A 16,341-nucleotide genomic window follows, 5' to 3' on the forward strand; every position below is an offset into this window, starting at 1 on the left:
CCACGGCGACATCTTGGGCATCACCACCCGTCAGTCGCACAGTCAAGTACCTACATGCACCACAAAGATGCCACTTGAGACACACGAGTTTTACAAAAACATTTGCAATCCTCCGGCTTCTAATTGCTGGGAGTGCCACCACCGCGTACCTGAAAGAGAACACCACATTTGGTATCACCAACACGTCAACGGCACTCATTTCTTTTTACCCTAGACAATGATAGCTCACAAGACAAATACGATACACTTTACAAGAGACAAGTCAAGCCATCGCTTGAGCTTCGCCTTCAATCACAGACATACATGCGAGCTACATCTCAAGTCCAAGATAGTTCATTTGGCATCAGCAGGTAACTAGGTTCAAACGGAATAAGCGCTCATCTACAAACCAGATAATGGCAAAACAACATCCCCATCTCATTCGTCATGATCCGTACTAACAATCAAACTCTTCCACTCATCCAACAACCCAACAGTAGCCTCACACTTTCCCCTAATAAAAGCCTCACAATCCCTCCCCAGCACAATCCTGACAGGAACCTCCCTCCCATCCCTCCTCGTAAGCACATCAACAATAACCTGACACCCCTTCTTCACATCTCCCTCCTGCGCATTATCCTTCTTTTTCAGAGCCCTCCTCGTCTGGCCCGTGGGCGTGTTCTCGTCGTCGTAGGCAGCGATGCGCTGCTTTGTCGTGACTCTTACACCAGGGTTGAGAAAGTTGGTGCGAAAGTATCCAGGTTCGACAACCGTAGCGACGATCTTGAACGGAGCGAGTTCTTCTCTGAGTGACTCTGCGAGGGAGCTCACGCAAGACTTTGTCATGGCGTAGACACTGTAGCTCGCTCCTCCGTTCCAACTACCCAGACTTCCAAACGTGACAACAGTACCCCTTGTGCCATTCTCTCCAACATCCTGAGCCCTCATACCAGGCAAAAACGCCTTGACAGTATTAAAAGTCCCAAAAACATTGGTATTAAAACTGTCATACACCTCCTCAGGCGAAGACTCCTCAACCGAGCCCTCAAGAATGAATCCCGCAGCATTGACGAGATAATCGACTCTCCCATGCTTAGCAAAGACGTCCTTTGCGACAGCTTCAATGTCACTTAGAGGTGAGGTGACATCAAAAGAGAGTGTGTGTGCACCCGCATCAGCGAGCTCCTGGATGCGCGAGGCGTTGCGGGCTGTGGCGACGACGGTGTGGCCGAGTTTGAGTGCGAGGAGGGCGATCTCACGGCCGAAGCCAGATGAGGCGGCGGTGATGAACCAAACAGGAGTAGGAGCCATTGTAAAGATTAGACCGAAGGCGTTTGTGTGTGATCAAGTTGGGGTGAGTGTGATGGTTTACCTGAATGGCTTCATGAGCGTCTTTATAGAGCTTCAAAAGCTCAATTGACACGAGGAGCTGAACATGTTGAATTATCTCCGACAAAGTCCATTCCGCACCTTCTACGGGCATCTGCTATATCGCCGACTGGTTAGACTGCCCATCCGGTTTCCCTTTCGTGCGACGAGAGGAAGCCATGCAGGTGGCTTACAGGGTTGTGAGGCCTATCGCCGAAACGTGATCATCGGCTCAAACTTTGTGGTGATGTCGGCGATAACCACCACCAGATGCACAGTGGACCATCAAAAGCCGCTGAAAAGATCCTGGAAAGAATGTGCAACCAAAGGACATAATCTCGTAAACTCCGGCTCACAAATCCCTCTCCACGTCCAAATGTGATGCTGTGCCGTGACAGCAAGCCATCGGCGATAACCTCAATTGACCACCACACCAATGCACAACACTGCAAGACTGCAAGTAAACAAGGTATCGAGCATTGCATTGCTGGGATAAATCCATACACTAAAACTATCATTCTACACGCATCAACCAAGCCAAGCCAAGCCAAGCCGAAGCCCCCCAAACGCCGTAGCCGAAACTCCGGGCTCAAAAAGCACATCATTCATCCAAGGCCATCACGGCAATTTGATACAGGCCAGGCCAGTCAGTTCCACTTCAACACTCTAATCGTTTCTGCTCATCGCCAGACCATGTTAGGCTGGCTCTGCTGTCGACGCACACCGACGCCTCCAGGTCCGACTCCGACACCAATAGTGATCCGACGGGCCGGTCCTCCAGCCATGCCGCCCTGAGGGCTTCCTCCAGTGTGTTCTGTTCGAGCACCACCGTTCATGTTCATTCGCCTGGCCTGACCTGGTGTCAAGGCCTTGTCCAGCTTCAAGTCTGTAGGGGAGCAGGTCATGGGCGGGCTTCTTCTCCGCTCGGCACTACCTCTGCGGAGTCGAGAGATGCCGTTGGCGCTGCTGGCGAGGGCCGCAGGCAGACTAGGCCTAGGTCCAGGTCGGTCGCTGCCTAGTGATCCCACCGACGATACTCTCCGGGCGTTGGACGCGGCAGTCCCTGTCATCATGCTCGCTCTACGAGCCTTTTCCTTCATGGCAGAGTGCAGCGCGTTGCGGAGCTTTCGAGCATCAATAGTGGTCGTCGTCTCCGAGTCCGATCCAGATCCTGGAGGGTTGTTCTCATCACTGATGGTTGGCAAGAGTCTTGTTGGGCGAGGGATTCCCAGTCCAGATGGCGATGGCGAAAAGTTGCCAGTCTTAGTGACATCTAGTGATCGCAAGGGAGGTGTTCGCTGGGTCTCGGGGGAGCTTGACGACAAGTTCAAGCTCATTAATGGAGGTTTCGGAATAGGGGATCCATCAGGACGAAGGGAGTGCCTAGCACCCTTCGACAGGAATCCTGCCTGGAACCTGCTGGGCTTGGCAGCTCCCAAGCTGCTGACCTCGGGGACCTCGAGACTGGGGCTCGATTCCTCATTGCCAGGCTGTTGTGATTCTTCTTCTTCAAGGTAAGCTGGGACTGCAGGTGCAACGATGGCCTTCTCAGGAGAAGGCTGCGCTGGGGACGAGTCGCTGAACTTCTGGGGTGTCTTCTCAAAGTCGGCCAGAGTGCCGGCCTCTGACTCGTCGTCTCGCCATCGCACTCCTCCCTTCTTGTTCTTCTTCACCGGGGTAAAGCTGACGCCCTTCTTGGAGGCTCCCAGCACCCTACGTCGTCGAGGGGATGCCTTCATCGGGCTAGTAGGAGCAGCCTCGGTCGGGGCGGCCATGAACACAGGGGGCGCAATGGGCTTCACGTGGAGAGAGGGTGTCTTCTTTCGCTTGGGTGTGCCGCGGCGAGTAGGTGGGAAAATGTCGACAACGGGCATGGAGCCGTCAGGCTTAACGACTTGGCCAGCAGCAGTGTAGCCGGTTTGAAGAAGTCGGTTGATGATCTCCTTGGCGTGGGCCACAGCTGACTCCTCGTCCATGCCCATAGTGTCGGAAAGAGAGGCGAGGATCTCGAACTGAGCAGTGAGAAGCATCTGAACCATGGCTGCATCACCAGCCCTGTCCTGCTCCAGAACCTCGTGGTAGGCTTCGCGGTTAAAGTTGGCCTTGAGGAGCTCGGCCTCACGGGTGAGGCTGTTAATCTCTCCCATGTCAGCGCCGTCGGTGCTCTGAAGCTGCTTCAAGCTGTGCGATAGAGCCGTGTCGATGGCCCGCTCCCAGCTTGACTTTTCCAGCTTCTGATGAATGTGATGACGGCTGTTCTCCAACTCGACGAGAATGCCGGTCGCCGTCTTTCGAATGGCCACCAGGTTTTGGGGCATCGAATCCTCATCGCCTCGCTGATCGCAGACATTATCAAAGGCCGCGATCCATCCAGAGAGCATACCAATGCGGCGCTCAAAGCTCTTCAACTTCTTCATGTTGCTGATGCGCTCCTGGCGATCAGTAGCAGAGTTGTCGTAGGCCGCCCGCAGTCTCTGAATACCCTCCTGGGCCGTCGAATCCCGCTTCTCGCACTGCTTGCGGAACTTGGCAAAGAAGATCTTTTCCGCATCCTTCTGCTGTGCCTTGAGCTCGTTGATGAGAGCCATCTGCTCGTCGATCTTGACCAAAAAGTCCTTGACATGTCTGTTGACGTTAAAGACATTGCGGGTAACCTTGGTCTGGATGTTCTTGGCTCGGTTCGCGTATCGCAGCGTGTTCTGAGTCTCATCGAAATGCGCGCTCGATGGTGATACGCAAACAATCATGACGGTCTTGCAGTTACCACCAAGAGAGAACTTGAGAAGTCGAGTAAGCTTGCTGTTTCGGTAAGGAACGTGGGCCTTTTGTCGACGGTCGCAGAGGGCGTTGATGCAGCTTCCAAGAGCAAGAAGAGACTTGTTGATGTTGGCGCCTTCGGTGAGACGCTCGCCGCGGTTCTTGGTGACAGAGGCTCGCTCGGAACCAGCAAGATCGATGATGCTAAGCGTAGCCATGGTGTGAGGCTCGCTGACATCGGCGTTTCGATCCTTTTGGGCGATGTTGATCTGGAGGACGGCGTGGGATCGGGAAGATGTGGCGTTGGCCTCGGTCGGCGACACAGTTCGGTACTCGTTTCCCTGGACAATCATATCCATGACTTCTTGGACGTCCTTGGGGTGGTGGCTGGTGAGGCCCGAGACCATCACCGCCTGGTTGCTGTCTTCTCTGAGCATCAGGCCGCCCTTGGGACCACCACCGGGGACCAGCAAGTCACGAATAGTCTCGTTGTAGATCTCCAGGTAGCTAAGGCTCAGCTCCGTGGTCTTGTCCTGGCTCCGCTCCTCAATCTTCTCGAACAGTTCTTGCATGGTCATGAAGATGATGCCGGGTTGTTGGGCGGTGCCGGTAATGGTGTGCGTCTTGCCACAGCCGGTGGCGCCGTAGGCGAAAACAGTCGCATTGTAGCCATCGAGCACACTATCGAGCAGGCTTCTAGTGGTTCCTTCGTAAACCTCGGACTGGGTTGTCGTGTCGTCAAAGACGCGGTCAAAGGCAAACACTTGGTCCTTGACCTTCTTGGAGCTGGGGAGGACGGATCGGGAGAACTTTTGGATGGGGTTATGCTCGGGAGGATCAAAGACTCTGTGTCATGTCAGCGCTTGCGAGAGCAGAGAGGTCAAGGTCGCGCGCGTACAAGCAGCGGTCGTCGACGACCTTGATGACATTTCGGATGCCACGCTGGTGCAGCTTCGGTGCCGGGACAGCGGCGAGAGAACCATCGCCGAGAAAGACCGTTCCATCATCGTTCTTTTGCCTGCAAAGAGTCAGCGATCGGTGCCCAACACATGGGAACATACTCCATACACTTGCGCAGCTTCGCGAATAGTGAAGGGCCGAACTCGAACTAAGACATGTCAGCAGCAGCTTCAACACCCCGAAAGCAAGCAACCTACCGGCAACAGTGATTGACGACTGCCCCGTATTGGCCATGATCTCGTTCCTCTGGCCGATTGTGTCGTGTAGATAGCTCCCCTTCCTTCGAGCACTCGTTCACGGATCGAAGAAACGGGAGGAGTTGTCGTCGTTCAAAGTAAACAAAAGAGTTCAACGGCAAAAAATACAAGGCTTGCGTATGCCCGTATTTCCGACCATGAAAAAAACAGAAGAAAATGATCGAAACGGACAAAGATGAATTGAGTCCTACCTGTCTGGCTGTTTGTTAGTGTGTTGAAGTGGGAAAGGAAAGCCTTCTTCAATTTGAGCGCTGCCCGAGCACGGGCGCCAGGTGACGTTTAGTTTGTTTTTGCATCCTTTGAGCGTGGTTGCTGTGGGAACGCTTAGCGCGGTGTGGCCCTCAGGGGTGTGCCAGGGGATCCCTGTGCGAGTTCTGAGTGGGTGTGGTCAAGATCAAGGTTCGAGAATACCCTAGAGATGAATGTTTGAATGAGAGTTTGGAGGCATATCTTGACAGATGCACTTGGACTTGTTGAGTTGCAAGATGCTATCAATTTTCTCTTGACTCCGAGCTTTCCATTCTTCTCAAGAGCCGTCCCATTGACGACATATCTACCTCTGGTGTTTGCTAACTTGGCCACTCAAGAGACCATCACAACAACTTGTGGAACAACAAACACTGATCGTCACTGAAACAGACCGCTGTTCATAACACAACATCCTTGGACTATTTTCGGAGATGAGAAGGGACACATGATCGCTCTCTATTAGCTGAATCCTAAGATGACGTTGACAGCTTCTTTATGCTCTGTCTATGAGTAAATGCTTCACATCGGGTCGTCGGCACAAGATTCAGGTTCACAGAGACATGCGCAAATCAAGCACCATCACATTAACCCTATAGTTTACAACCCAGGACGCCAACCATGCATATAAGCCTAGAAACCATCACAACCCCTTGCAGAAGATTCCACGCCCGTGCCATTCTCAACGAAGCTCACCACGGGAAACGGGTACCCTAGGCCCCAACCTCTGGTGTGAACCGATACCGTGGTAGAGCAGCCATCCTCTCCTCTGGGCTGACCTCGGCATCGTCGTAAAACATCCTTCCTTTCTTGTCCTTGTCCTTCTTCTTCTTGTCACTCTCCTCTCCTTCACCCTTCTGCGGTGGCTTGATACCCGCCTCGGCCATGCGGATCAGCTGGTCAATGTCGTCACCAGCAGCGGGAGCTGCACCGTTCCATGCGCCGCCCTGTGTCGGTCGCTGAGGAAGACCAGGAGGAGCGGGGAGGTTGCCTGATGATGGCCTCGCGGGTAGCGAGTTGGGCGAGTAACCGTAGGGTTGCGTAGCACCAGGTGCTGCCTGTGCAGGATACCCTGGTTGCTCGTAAGGTGCTTGTGATGTTTGATAAGGGGGAGCATTCTACACATGTTAGCATACGCTGCACAGAACAGGCCGAGAAACTCACAAAGGTAGCCTGGTTCTCAGTCGCCGTCGCAGCCGCATCCACACCTCCATTAGCAGCGATATCATTCTTCCTCGCGCGAAACTCCTCCAGCCGCTTCTTGAGCTCGCTCGCCGATTCAACCTTGAGCTTCTTTCTGGGGTTGTTCATCGCCTGGCCAGGAAGAGGATTTCCGGTCGCAATCTGCCTGTCTTTTTGCGCCTGCTGGAAGTTCTGGAGGATGCGGTTGCGGTGCTGGTCGAGGATGTCCTGGGGGATACCCTCCATGCCAAAGATCTCGACCTCGAGGCCCTGTCGGTTCGGCAGCGCGTTTTCGACCTGCGAGAGGTTCTCCTTGTGCACCTGGTTCATGTGCACGGAAAGACCTGTGGTGGCGAGTTGTCAGCGCGTTGTCTTCACTCTGATGCTAGAAAACTGACCTCCCGCAGTGTTAAGTCGACGACCACAGCGGTCGCATTTGAAATGCTTGGCCTTCTGATGAGAGATGAGAAGCTTCAAATCTTCAAAATCACGCTCGCCTGCCATCACATGGTTAGTATCCAGCCATCGAGAATGCCAGGCGCAAGGTTCGTACAGTAGTAGCACCACGGCCGATTGAGGAGCTCCTCGATGTCGGGGTGGCCGCGCCTCTTCTTGCCCATCTTTTCGATCGTCGCAGCGAGTTCGCACGGATAATATAAGGGTACGCGCAATGCAATTCGAGTGCGCAAGAGCGTGCGCCTGATTAGAGTCGATTCGCAGTGTCGTAGGCGTGGAACTGGCTGAAGTGAACGAACGCGACAAGAAAGAAGTGGGTAGCTCGCCCGGTAAATGGTCGGCTGAATAAGCTCTTGCTGAGCCACAGAGGCGGTGCACATCAAACACCACAGCCAGCATCACAGCGCGTATTTGACAGTGAAGGCTTGTGAACGTTGATTGCAATTTATGAATTAAATTTGTACGTCTATAAGTGATATTTACCGTTAAACTCGTGATGCACCGCCGCCCATAGTTGACTCCATATCATCTCCCATGGCCCCCATTACCCATCCATTCCCACCCATCCTGGTCACCCTCATTAGACATCTTGGTATTTTCCCTACCAGCAAGTATCGCGCCTGAATGAAACCATACATGTCGTGAACCGTACATGCCATGGCGCCTCTTCCCATAATTGAATGCCTCGGGTGGCACCAGCCAAAACGCCCCAGTCCATGCTCCAGAGGGTACAAACCAGTTAACAACGCCGTATCCCATCAGATGTCATCAAAATCAAGACCCATTTGACGCCACATGATCAAACAACATCAACGGCCATTGGCCCTGTTGAATGCTGGTCATATCGTTCGTTGAGGGCCCGGCTGTGACGCCCGGGACGCCCGCGCCCGAAGTGGCATCACGTGTGGCGCCTCCGAGCGTCAAGAGTGCCGACGCACTATACCGATCCTGATTATCGGCAATGGCGGTAGCCCAGTCGTGCCAAGTGTTTCCGCGGCCCTGCCATAGCATGTCGGCCGTGGGTTGAGACGCCACTTGCTGTGTCGACTGCGTAGTGAAGGCAAGGAGTGGATTCGCCTGTGAGGCAGATGCCGGGATTGCTGTTGCTGCTACTGCTGCGGCCGCTGCCTGAGCACTGGTGCTGTAGAACATGGCCTCGGTCTCATAAGCCGATGGTGCCATTGTGCTTTGCGTGTGCTCGTTGTAAGCCAAGGCGGGATATGGCGTCTGCCCGTTGAGGCCTGCGTCTGGAAAGTAGCCCTTCGATGACGGCACCTCTTGGCTTCCTCCGCTTGTAGGCGCGGATTGAACTTGAGGAGCAGTGTAAGCCGAGGCCTGAGCAGGCTCTTGCTTGATCTCAGGCGTCACAGCTGGCTGACTCTCCTTGTTCTCCTTGTTGCGCATGTCATGCTCGATCCAAGCAATGGTGCGATCAATGATGTTTCTAATCTCAGCACTGAGGCTAGGCCCCGAGCCTGGGCGTGTGTTAGGGCTGAGTGATGAACAAATTGTGAATGTGAATGTATGGAACTTACCGAGCAAGGAGCCAACCTCATCGAGAATGCCGACCCAACCGTTCATCTCCTCCCGCAAAGTGGCAATGGCCTCTGGAGTCGTCTCAAAGCGCCTCTCCCACACGGCCACGAGAAGCATGAAGACTCCAGCCGTGTACATGGACGTCTGGTACCATGTTGTGTCGAGACACTTGTGCTTCTGAATCTCAAGTTGACAGTGGAGCATTCTCCTGGAGACATCCTCACAGATGGCCATGTTCTCAGCCATCATCTTCTTGTCGGCAGTCATGGCCACCGAAGGATGACGGAGACAGAGACGGAACTCGAGCGCCCACGTCTTGCAGTAAAGAGCAGGCATGCGAGTCATATCGGTCTGTTCAGAATGGTCGAGCTTAAGAGAACTAGGCAGCTCATCTTCCCAGTTCTTGATCTGGGTTTCCAGAGCATTGACCACACTGACATAATTCTGTGGATCCCTCTTGACGCTGTAGATGTTGGAGTACATCTCCAGGTAGATGGGGATGATTTTGAAACTGACAATGCCTGGCCAGTATCCGCAGGGGATGGAGCGGGACGTGTCGACGCCTTCATCCGACAAAAGCTCGTCGGCAATGGGTTCGGGGAAGCCGACGTCGAATTCCTCAACCGTAATGGGCATCGGCCGTCCACGACGCCCGGCAACAGCGACGTAGACAGTCATAATGACCCAGAATGCTCTCTTGCGCAGTTCGTGCTGAAGATTCGTAGGCTCGCCAGGCTTTCTCGACTCTCGATGGAGGTTCATCTCAAGGGCGCGTTGCAGAGCCAGATTAGCAATGATTGAGACACAACCAGGCTTGGGGAAAGCTCTGGTATGCACCGCAATCATGGCCATGGCCTGGACCGAAGCCAAGTCGCGGGAACACGTCAGCTCAAAGAACTTGCTGAGTGCAAAATGGTAATGTTTGTTGGATGACTCGTTCAGTCGAGTGCGCTGATCAGCCTGCTGCCAGTTTCGAGTGCCGTAATGAAAGTAGATCATGGCAAACACCATGTGGACAATGACGGATTCGGCCACGGTTGGCTTGAAATTAGGTTCGTCATACATGCGAGTCAACTGTCGACCGTTAGCAGAAATAACGAAGAAATGGAAGATTGGCTTACCAGTTGCATAAAGGAAGGCTTGTGAAGGATAGGGAGGAACGCGGACAGAGTGAGAAAGTACCAATCTGCGTAAGTAAAGGCATCGCTGCGTGATGGCATTTCGACGTGCTGAGGAGGGTTGACGTTCATGATGGACTGCAGAAGGGCTTGAGGGGACTTGTTGTACAACGGCGCAGAGACAGCTGCATCGGCTGGAGGCTCGTCCATGTCTGCGGCCTTGAACGAAGCGAGATCGACTGTCATGCCAAGGATGGACAACCGAGTTCCCTTGATGGAGCTGAGAGGAGCGCTATCACCTCCAACTCCAAGATGACTCTCCTGGGGCCGTGACTCCAAGAGACTTCGAGGGAAACTGGGCGTGAACTTTGGTTTTGCCGAGTTGTTCTTGACCCATGCGCTTCCAACCTGCGACCATGTGTCGCCCGTATTTGGATCAGGAATCGGATTGCCCATGTCGTCAAAGGACACACCAGGAGGATACTGCGCGTAGGGGGCCCATTGCCAGGGCTTGACCTCAACGCCATTGTCGCCTAGCAGCTTCTCGAGGTTGCGGATATGTGCCAACATGTCGCTCTTTTCCCTCTCCAACTCTTGCAGATATCCTCTGCGCTCGGTGCGCCCTGTGACGCGGTCTGTGACATAACACTCGAGGTTCTGGTTGGTGCAATGGGAGCATCCCTCTGGAAGAGCATCGCATCGGATCTTGCGAACCTGTAAAGAGCGCGGTTAGTATCTCGCTGAAGGAAGCCACCCTGGCCATGACGTACCTTGCACCGGTCGCAAGCCTGTCCCGTACGCGTATACGACTGCAATCGGTTCTTGACAACGCTGGAGAAGTCGTCAGGGCCGCGCTCCAGCCTCGGCAGCTTCACCTTGCCTGGAGCCTGGATGGGGCCGTCATCTTCGCCGTTGCTGGCGGGTCGCTTCGGAGGTCGTCCGGGCATCTTGGGTTTGGAGCGCGGGGAGATGCCCCTGGAGGAAGAGGGTGAAGTTGTCGCTGACGAGGCAGCAGAGGATGAAGCGCTCTTTGCGGACGCAGACGCGGCTGTAGCCTTGGCTTTGGCCTTGCAAGTGTAGATCGCGGCGGGCTGGCGCGGGCGCCACCCAGTGGGTTTCGGTCGAGTCGCAGGCGCCTTTACAGCGAAGGCCGGGGGATTGAAGTCGACGATGCGAGGATCGGGAGCCCAGGCGAGGGCAGAGCAGGACTGCGCGTCGAATGGCCAGTTGAGAGATCCTGGCTGCGACGGCAACGATAGCGACGAGAAGTTGGTGATGGGAGAACTGAGGCTGCGCTGGGCGACGACATCCATCATCGACACCCAGGACGGGCTGGACTGGCAGTCGAGGGACCTGGAGCTGGTGCCGGCGCTGCTGCTAATGGTCGCGCCGCTAGAGGTCCCTACTAAGGCTGCTACTGGGTCTTGCACTGCCGGCACTGTACAGGGGATGGGCCCAGCGGGGAATGCGCTATGCATTAGCGGGCTTGGGCGCTGCAGTTCCGGGGTGCTGGTGGAGGCGCAGGGTGGCCTCGACGAACCCCCGGTCGCGGGTTGGGTGAGTGGCAATGAAGGGAGTCGACGGATGCTTGTGATCAAGACAAGGCAGCCGAGTCTGGACTCAAGCCGTGGCTGTGTTTCTCTGGGTGTTTGAAACAGCTGAAAACTATGACTGGTCTGAGATGATCTGACAAGAGCTGACGGGAGTAAGGCGGTCTTCTAGATGTCTTGTCTTGAAGCCAATGTGCCTCTTGGTTCTGACAACTGAAGTCTGTTCAGGTATAGGCTGATATACGCATCCGTAAAACACGGCGACGGAGTTGGCGATCAACAGATTCATCACTCAACGGCTCTCTCTTGCACAGGAGAGGCCGCAATTCGCTTAGAAGAAGCAGTCAGAGCATGTCTCCCCAACAATGGAAGTTGTCTTAGCCGGCGAGATATTATGCAAGGAGCAACGGAGATGCCTTCTAGAAGCAGAACGGTATCGCAGGGCATGCCTCGACATGTACCAGCAGAGTCTCTGGTCCGAGCAGTTGCCAAAGCCCGGACGCCTCGCCGCCTCAGCTGGCGCCCTGTCTGGGCGTTGCAAGGGGCATTGGATCGCTTACTGGAGAAGGTCTAGGGCTTCCACAGGCAAGCCACATCCAGAGAACGGGAAAGTAAAGGAATCATGATTTTGTGGCTGGAATCGAGACGTGGCCGGGAATTCCGTAAACCTGGACGCTCTCGGATGAGGTGCTTGATGGCGAGGTATGGAGCTGGATCAACGGAAGAATCAACGGGCAGTCCTCAGCCGCAATAACGAAGGTGAGGAAACCTGCTTCAACCTTCCATGCAAGCCAGGTCTCTCAACCCCTCGTCTGCGACCTACCTTACCAAAGTATGATCCATGCCCCATGTCATGCTGCATTGGAGCCAGCCAGCCCTACCGACTGCGCGGTGCCCTGCCTCTGCTTCTCTTTGGTCGCCTCGTCTCGTGCCTTGCTGAACGTCGGGCTTATTGTCCCGCTCCCGCTACAGCATCTGTCAACCTTGTATCCGTAGACCAGGCCTCCAGCTGCCCGTCCTGTAGTAAGCCCGTGTGGCGCCGGCCTAGGGTCGGCGATTATGGGAGGCAAACGATATTAGCGGAAGTCTGCTGGTCGAGATGGTGGTGAGACGGAAGATGGCACACAGCAAGGCCGCATATCTCGGCTCTGTGTATAACGGAGTGACGTAAAACTGTAAAGTCAAAGAAGGGGATAATTGAGAGTCCTCTCTGCTCATCTGGAACGGAACGAGGGAGAGCCGAGATTTGTGACGTGGTTGAGAGATTTGAGCCTCCATTTGAGTGTGTTAGTGCTCAGTCAAAGAGACAGCAGAATTTGAGATGCCGTGTTAGTGGGACAGTGTGTATACAGTGCAAAACATGTGACGGTCTAGACTGTACGTCACCCCGCCGCACCGTCCATCTCGAACCTTACCCCTCCACACCAAAAGATCGAGCCTTTGAACTTCGCGCGACAGCTTTGCGACGAGATAACGAGACGGACGATTAGACGACTACGACGACGACGACGACAACATCACGCGCTATTCCATATAGAGGCTACAGCAAGGCCAGCCGAACTTTTGTTGCGCGTTCCGCGGATCATCCAAACTTCTCTTCAGCCTCCCCTCCCACCATGTCTCTCGAAACCGTGACTGTCGAGCATCTGCCAGCCTCGCACAAGGTCCACGTTGCCCTATTCCGTGACGTACAGAACGCGGCCTTTTTGCATCAGCAGCTCCTCGGTCGGAATCCGGACTTTGAGTACGCCTTTATCGATGCCTCCGTGGTGAGTTCCGGTCCCATCACATCAGTCACCAGCGCTCGTGCCAAGTCCAAGTCGGGGTACGCGACTTTGACGTCTGGAGTCTGTCGCTGATGCCAGATCCTCAACAGGTCATTTCTAGGCTTCAACTATTATCCGCCGTCTTCAAGGCTACGTCGGCGGCCGTGAATGGTGCCCTAAGGACCCCCAACGTTCACTCCGAGATTGTCTCCTCTATGAGCTCTTCCAATAACGTACTATAACCTCCGTCGACAAATTTGCCCGAGACTGATCCGGAATTCAGATTGCCGATGCGTACCGCCGGTACGGCATCTCCCCTTCAACCAAGGATCTCATTGTGGTCAAAGTCACCTTTCCAGCGGACAATGGCGCCAAGCCCCTGACCCATGACCAGGTCTGGGAGCATCTCAAGACTAATGTCGAGGGAGAGGCATCACCCGTTACAGACGAGCAGATCGCTACTACCAGTGACGTAGCCAAAGTGCGCAAGTACTACAAGCTGAACGGCTTGAAGTGGCTCGATGAGATCAAGGACGACAATGTCAGGCAGAGGGAGATGGAGTCACTCGTCATCAGTGCAATGGCTCTGCGTGGAGTCTGAGTACGATATTCACCCTGTCACACAGCATGTCGCCAAGGAGTAAAACGTAAGTCATATCTTCATCTATGCTTTGTCTATCTCAAGCATCGAGATCCTAAGCGCCCCGGACTCCTAATCGCTACCCATGATGCAAAAAAGAACAAACATGATATCAAATCCTTTTCTTTTCCCTTTTCCCTTTCTTACGCCAAGCCGACGGCGCTCTTGCATCGTCGGACCAACTCGGACCACAGGGCATCCCGGCTGCCCTTGGTACGCTGGACGGCGTCCTTGTTCTCGTGTGCTCGTCGGAGGAGATACTTCATGCACTCGCCAGTAGTTCCCCAGACGAGGTACTTGTAAGCGGGCAGGACCTTGGTCTTGTCCGCCTGGCCGGCCTCGACCAGCTCGCAGCTGACCTCATCGGCCATGCCCTGGAGCTGGGCAAAAGCAATGTCCGACTTGGCGCGGCCAGCGTCGCAGATGGCACGGCTTCGGCGAACAGACTCGGCGTTGTGCGACGCAATGACGAGGCTGGTGGCGGGGTACTCACCCTCGCCCTTGACATCAGCATTCCACTGGCGGGTGAGGACACTGGCGGCGAGAGAGTCGTAGCAGGCGTCGGTCTCCTCCTTGGTGTCGTGGAAGAGCTCACGGGGGTCCGAGTTCAGATAGGCGCCGCGGACAAGCTTGACACCGAGGGCAAAGTTCTCGACCTGGGCGAGGGCAAGGTGTCGGGACAGGACCTCGGGGCAGTTCTTCTTGTAAGCCTGGTAGGTGCCAAAGATGACGGCCTCACCAAGACCCTTGTTGTACTTGCGGGTGAACTCGAGAGTCCAGTCGTCGATGCCGTCCTGGAGCATGTCCTGCTCGGCGTCAAAGAGGAGGCGGACACCTCGCTCCTGGGCAAGCTGGCAGATGGAATCGATGGACTTGTACAGGGCGGGGCTGGGAGGAAGGCGATCCTTGAGCTGATACAGGGCGATGCTGCCGGCGCCAGTGAACTTGAGGGCGACAAAGTCACCGGGCTCAGCCATTCGGACCGTCTCGAGGGTGCCCTGGGCCCACGGCACGATCTCGTTTCGAATGCATTCCTCCGTCTCCATGGCACCGTTCTTGAGGGCACCGGCCTGGTCCTCGGTAAGGACGACCTCACGGGCATAGTTGAGAATCACACCAGTGAAACCAATGTTCTTGAGTCCAGCGATGGTGGCCTTGATCTCGGCGGGGTTCTCGCCGGCGCAGAATTGGGCATAAAAGGTCTTCTTGAGGAAGTATCGGAGGACGGGGTTCGTGTCCGAGTTGAGGATGGAGTTTGTGGTGTTGGCCAGGACGTTCATGATGCGCAGCGAGGGAGGCAGCAGAAGAGGCGACGACGAAACGACCATGGTGGCCAGAGATCGCACGATCATGCTCAAGGGCAAGACGGAGAGGGGCGCACGACCGGTACCGACGGGAGGAGGGATAGGGTCGGGGATGGGGTGCTCGGCGAGGGTGGAGGTGCGTCGCTCAGAGGAGTGGATGTGACGACGGGTGGCCACATTGGCCTTTGTGATGGTTGTGATGGCGATGCATGGTCGGATGGTAGCGGTGCTAGAGGATGCCGCCCAGCGCAGGGGCTGGCACGTCCCTCGCCGAAGGGCCAAGCTCATTATATCTTCTGGTGTTGAAGGGAAGTTGGAGGTTGCTAGGTGGTGGGGGAATGGATCGGTTTGGAGGGATCCAAGAGAGGGTGGCGGCTGTGAATTGGTGTTTGTTTACGAGTGACGGTGCGTTGGAGGTGGCAGCAGATATAAGTTTGGACTGCAGATGGGTTGATAAGGCGGCTCTCCTCGAGAGAGATAACAGAGCGTCAATGGGAGATAAGTTTATTTTTACCTTTGAACCAAAGTTTTTGACCAAGTAGTGTGAGGGACAATGAACGGGTGGCAGACCTTAAGTACTTGTATCCATGAGCCGTACCTGAGCGGCGTGCGCAACGACGGAGGTGGCGCTATCTCCAGCCATGGTATGGATATCTCTAGTCATTGTCCCAGTCGCCAGTCCCATTCCAGGCATTTCCCAGCTTGCTGTCTCTAGACTAAGAGAAATCATTAGTCTAGCCCCTGCTTCTCCGCAAACGCCGAACCGGGCCGTGTGCAATGGGCAAGGACAGGGCCGAGAGAGGTTACCGGGACGGGGTGAGAGGGTGAATGACCAACCAAACCGACGATGCCTTCAAGCAACGGAGCTTATCAGCCATCACGTGGCGAGGCGACGCCATGCAAAACATGGTAAAGAGCGTAAAGAGGGTCAAGGTGTAAAGGCCGAATCTAGCCGTGCGTGGGGGGAGGAGTCGCGAGTCTAAGAGAGATGGATGCTGATTGGGCGGGAAGCGCCGGGACAATGTGAATGCGAAGACGCCTTCAAACTGGGGGATATCATGGGGACGCACGAGACGTGATGAGGCGCCGATGCCGCAACAGGCCGATACAGTTGTCGAGTCAATTGGTGATGATGATCATCTCGGTTACAGCACATTTACAGCACATGACTAAGGCATCTTTGGGGGAAGCTGGGATTTGCGTTTACATTTGTCGATAGGAA

The 16,341-nt window shown here is 55.0% G+C and overlaps 6 protein-coding genes across 6 annotated transcripts; 1 reads left to right on the forward strand and 5 right to left on the reverse strand.

Moving 5' to 3' along the window:
• Nucleotides 1–417: 417 nt before the first annotated feature.
• MRS44_014156 (uncharacterized protein) lies at nt 418–1,290 on the reverse strand (the record flags this gene model as incomplete). Its single annotated transcript, XM_046283077.2, has 1 exon — nt 418–1,290. The coding sequence occupies one exon, from the start codon at nt 1,288–1,290 to the stop codon at nt 418–420; it is 873 nt and encodes a 290-aa protein (XP_046124178.2).
• A 737-nt stretch (nt 1,291–2,027) lies between these two features.
• Nucleotides 2,028–5,298, reverse strand: MRS44_014157 (uncharacterized protein; the record flags this gene model as incomplete). Its single annotated transcript, XM_046284421.2, has 4 exons — nt 2,028–4,950; nt 5,003–5,122; nt 5,173–5,212; nt 5,262–5,298. The coding sequence occupies 4 exons, from the start codon at nt 5,296–5,298 to the stop codon at nt 2,028–2,030; spliced, it is 3,120 nt and encodes a 1,039-aa protein (XP_046124179.2).
• Nucleotides 5,299–6,280: 982 nt separating this feature from the next.
• Nucleotides 6,281–7,369, reverse strand: MRS44_014158 (uncharacterized protein; the record flags this gene model as incomplete). The annotated part of the gene is made up of 4 exons (XM_046277955.2): nt 6,281–6,685; nt 6,732–7,093; nt 7,148–7,246; nt 7,303–7,369. 4 exons carry the CDS (start codon nt 7,367–7,369, stop codon nt 6,281–6,283), a joined length of 933 nt encoding a protein of 310 aa, XP_046124180.2.
• Nucleotides 7,370–7,979: 610 nt separating this feature from the next.
• On the reverse strand, nt 7,980–11,172 carry MRS44_014159 (uncharacterized protein; the record flags this gene model as incomplete). Its single annotated transcript, XM_046277956.2, has 4 exons — nt 7,980–8,680; nt 8,741–9,815; nt 9,863–10,573; nt 10,630–11,172. 4 exons carry the CDS (start codon nt 11,170–11,172, stop codon nt 7,980–7,982), a joined length of 3,030 nt encoding a protein of 1,009 aa, XP_046124181.2.
• A 1,853-nt stretch (nt 11,173–13,025) lies between these two features.
• Nucleotides 13,026–13,776, forward strand: MRS44_014160 (uncharacterized protein; the record flags this gene model as incomplete). The annotated part of the gene is made up of 3 exons (XM_065618296.1): nt 13,026–13,234; nt 13,297–13,408; nt 13,459–13,776. The coding sequence occupies 3 exons, from the start codon at nt 13,026–13,028 to the stop codon at nt 13,774–13,776; spliced, it is 639 nt and encodes a 212-aa protein (XP_065474368.1).
• Nucleotides 13,777–13,958: 182 nt separating this feature from the next.
• Nucleotides 13,959–15,407, reverse strand: MRS44_014161 (uncharacterized protein; the record flags this gene model as incomplete). The annotated part of the gene is made up of 1 exon (XM_046268553.2): nt 13,959–15,407. One exon carries the CDS (start codon nt 15,405–15,407, stop codon nt 13,959–13,961), a length of 1,449 nt encoding a protein of 482 aa, XP_046124183.1.
• Nucleotides 15,408–16,341: the final 934 nt, after the last annotated feature.

This window comes from Fusarium solani (genome assembly GCF_023522795.1).
Source record: "Fusarium solani strain SB1 chromosome Unknown bctg00000010, whole genome shotgun sequence".
Taxonomy (NCBI): Eukaryota; Fungi; Ascomycota; class Sordariomycetes; order Hypocreales; family Nectriaceae; genus Fusarium; species Fusarium solani.